At 57.6% G+C, this 2,725-nt stretch overlaps 1 protein-coding gene across 1 annotated transcript in view; it reads right to left on the bottom strand.

Annotated features, from left to right (window-relative positions):
- Window positions 1-2,161, bottom strand: part of Ltbp2 (latent transforming growth factor beta binding protein 2) — a 102,899-nt gene extending 100,738 nt beyond the window's left edge. Inside the window, exons 1-5 of the mRNA XM_013013523.1 lie at window positions 2,128-2,161; window positions 2,041-2,050; window positions 851-1,111; window positions 692-763; window positions 15-347 (exon numbers count right to left, since the gene is read on the bottom strand). Of these exons, the coding sequence (XP_012868977.1) occupies window positions 15-347; window positions 692-763; window positions 851-1,111; window positions 2,041-2,050; window positions 2,128-2,161 (710 nt within the window). The remainder of the gene's footprint in view (window positions 1-14; window positions 348-691; window positions 764-850; window positions 1,112-2,040; window positions 2,051-2,127) is intronic.
- Between the last annotated feature and the right edge of the window lie 564 nt (window positions 2,162-2,725).

Raw genomic sequence — 2,725 nt, 5'->3', positions numbered from 1 at the left:
GCGCGCGCGGCGGCCTCCGGGCCTCCGCCTCCGCCGGCCTCCGGGGGCTCCCCGAGCCCGGCTGGGTCCGGTCTGGGGACGGCAGGCCCGGGACGGGTGAGTCTGGCTCCCGGAACAGGCTGTACACCTTGGCGGAGGCCGCTGCGGGGTGGCTGCCCCCAGGGCGCCGCAGCCGGTTCGCGTCCCGGCTCGCCGGCTCGTATCTCGCCATGCCCATGGGATCCCTTTGGGCATGACTTATGTCCAGTAAAAGAGCCAGGGTGAGGGGCAGGAAGATCCTCCCGGGGGTCCGAAGGGCGCTCCCGGAGCAGCGGGCGCTGGTCGGCGGCTTCATGGTGTCGGGGTACCTGGGGTGGGGATGGGGGGGTGGGGACGGTGATCGGGAGCCCGGATCGCTCCCAGGCTGCTCCCCCGACCGCCCCTGCTGGTGGCCGGGGTCTCCCCGGGGCGGCGGCTGCGCTCCGAGCCTCGAGTCCGTGCGCACAGCCGGGGCGCGCACAGCCGGGCCCCCTGGCCCGCTCCCCAGCCCTGCCTGCAGCCGTCCGAAGGGGAACGAACGGGACGGGTTTATTTTTGGAAACCTCCCCCTGCTTTTTCGTCGCTTTTATCCACACACCATGCCCCCTCCTCGGAGGGACAGCTCGGCCCCCTCATTACCCGAGAGGGAGCGAGGAATTCCAGCAACACCCACTTTGGCACCGGGAAGCGGGCGGCGAGGGGGATTAACCCGTGAGGAGCTGGGGGCGACGACGCAGGGCCGACCCTGGCGGTGGGGCAGGAGGGAGGGGACTGGCAGCGCCAATGACTTCTGCCAGCACAAAGACACCTGCACCATCTGTCTCCTGCCCACCTGTCCTGAATGGATCTTCCTCCCCAAACTTCAAAGACAAACTTGGATCGGATGACGTTTGTCAGCCTCCCGGGTACGAAGGAGGCCGGTGGAGGTACAGAGACCCGAACGACAGGGACAGCAGGGCCCAAGGAAGGAGCGCCTGGTCCCTTCACCTCTAGCCCTGGCCGCCGGGGGCGCCCCCGGGGCTGACCTTCCTGGCGCGCGAAGGTGGCCTGGGGGCGCGCGCCCTCTGGTGGAGACGAGCGCGCCCTGGCAATCCTGCAGTAGTGACCAGAGCTGGGGGCGGGGGCGCCTTAGCTCCTTGATCTTAATGGGTCTAAGGAGGTGGTGGTGGCTGCCAGAAGAGATACCTTCTTTCCACAAAGACAAGAGGCATAGACAGGGAGCCTCCTGGAGAAGGGTTTTCAAGGAGACAGCATGTGGCAAGGGAGAGTGAAATCCAGTCCTCCTTGCCAATGGCCCACAGTCCATTCCCTGGCCCTGGCCCACCCCCTCACTTCTGGATAATTTACCCCAAGGGAATCCCATGAGCTCATGGGATGCCTGTGTGCCTCTTGTGCTGCCTGCAAGGGAGACAGGGGTCCAAGAGCTGACTGCCTCCCACCTGAGTGCCCCCCTCTCCACTCCCCATTCATCATTCTCCTCCATGCCCCTAGCAGGAAAGCTAAAAGGCCCCGGGCGAATGTGACTGCTCTTGGGCACACTTGTGTAATGTACTGTTTCTCAAGGAGGCAGAGCCAGTGATCAGGCAGAAAGCACCAGCTTAACACCCAACACTATGCAAAGAACTGCCACAGCTAATAGCTCATATTGAAAACCTCACCTGCCCACCTAGGCTGACAAAGGCCAACATGGCTGGTTGGCTCTCAGACTGCTCAGTTCTCCAATTGCTCAGTTATTCATGACCCAGTGGCCACACTGGCTCTCTCTGCTCCTTAAATAAGTGGTATTAGTACACTTTATGTGGAGCGTTCATCTCCAAGATGTCCACCAAAATGATTCTCCCTCACATCTCCCTTCAGTTCAGACATCACCTCTTGGCATGACTCTGTGCACTGGGCAGCACTCCTGTCACTGCAACAAAATGTCTTAGGTAATCATGGGATAAGGAGGCTCTCTTGTTTGGGACTCCATTGTTTGGGGGCCTGTGGTAAGGAAAGGCTGCTTGGTGGAGGAAGGCTGCTCACCTTGTGGCAGCTGAAAAGCAAAGAGAAAGAAAGGAGCTGAGGTGCCAGTAGCCTGTCCAAGGGTGCACCTAACTTCCTTTCACTCACCCTCAAACGAGTTCCTTTCCTCTCCCAGCGCCATAGTCTGATAACCAAGCCTTCAACACAAGACCTTGGGGGCCTTCAGGATCCACACCATAATACCATCCCTGGCCTCCAACTCTAGAATAGCACCAAGTCACTCCAAGTCATTCTCACATGGTACCCTACTTTAGCTTCCTTGCTCAAATGACCAGTTAAAATACTCTTAGTATTTCTTTCTTTACTCATACAATTGGCTGTTTCAATGGTCTGTAGGTGAAGATAGAACATCAGTTGTATTTTTCTCCACTACTACTTTCAACTGTAATGTCATGAATTTCTCTCCCCTGTCCTTAATGATACCTGGCATAGATCTTGGCTTGCCTATCCCTACCAAATACAAGAACAATTCCATTTCTCTAAATATGAGTCAGAGGTTCATGCTTGTAATCCTAGCTACTCAGGAGGCTGAGATCTGAGGATCATAGTTTGAAGCCAGCCCAGGCCAAAAAGTCTGTGAGACTCATCTCCAATTAACCAGCAAAAAGCCAGAAGTGGAACTGTGGCTCAAGGGGTAGAGTGCTAGCCTTGAGAAAAAAAAAAAAAAAACAAGCTCAGGGACAGT

This window comes from Dipodomys ordii, unplaced genomic scaffold (assembly GCF_000151885.1).
Source record: "Dipodomys ordii isolate 6190 unplaced genomic scaffold, Dord_2.0 Scaffold2, whole genome shotgun sequence".
NCBI classification, from domain to species: Eukaryota; Metazoa; Chordata; class Mammalia; order Rodentia; family Heteromyidae; genus Dipodomys; species Dipodomys ordii.
The sequence above is the reverse complement of the archived record's forward strand: the minus strand, read 5'-3'. Positions and strand labels throughout refer to the sequence as shown.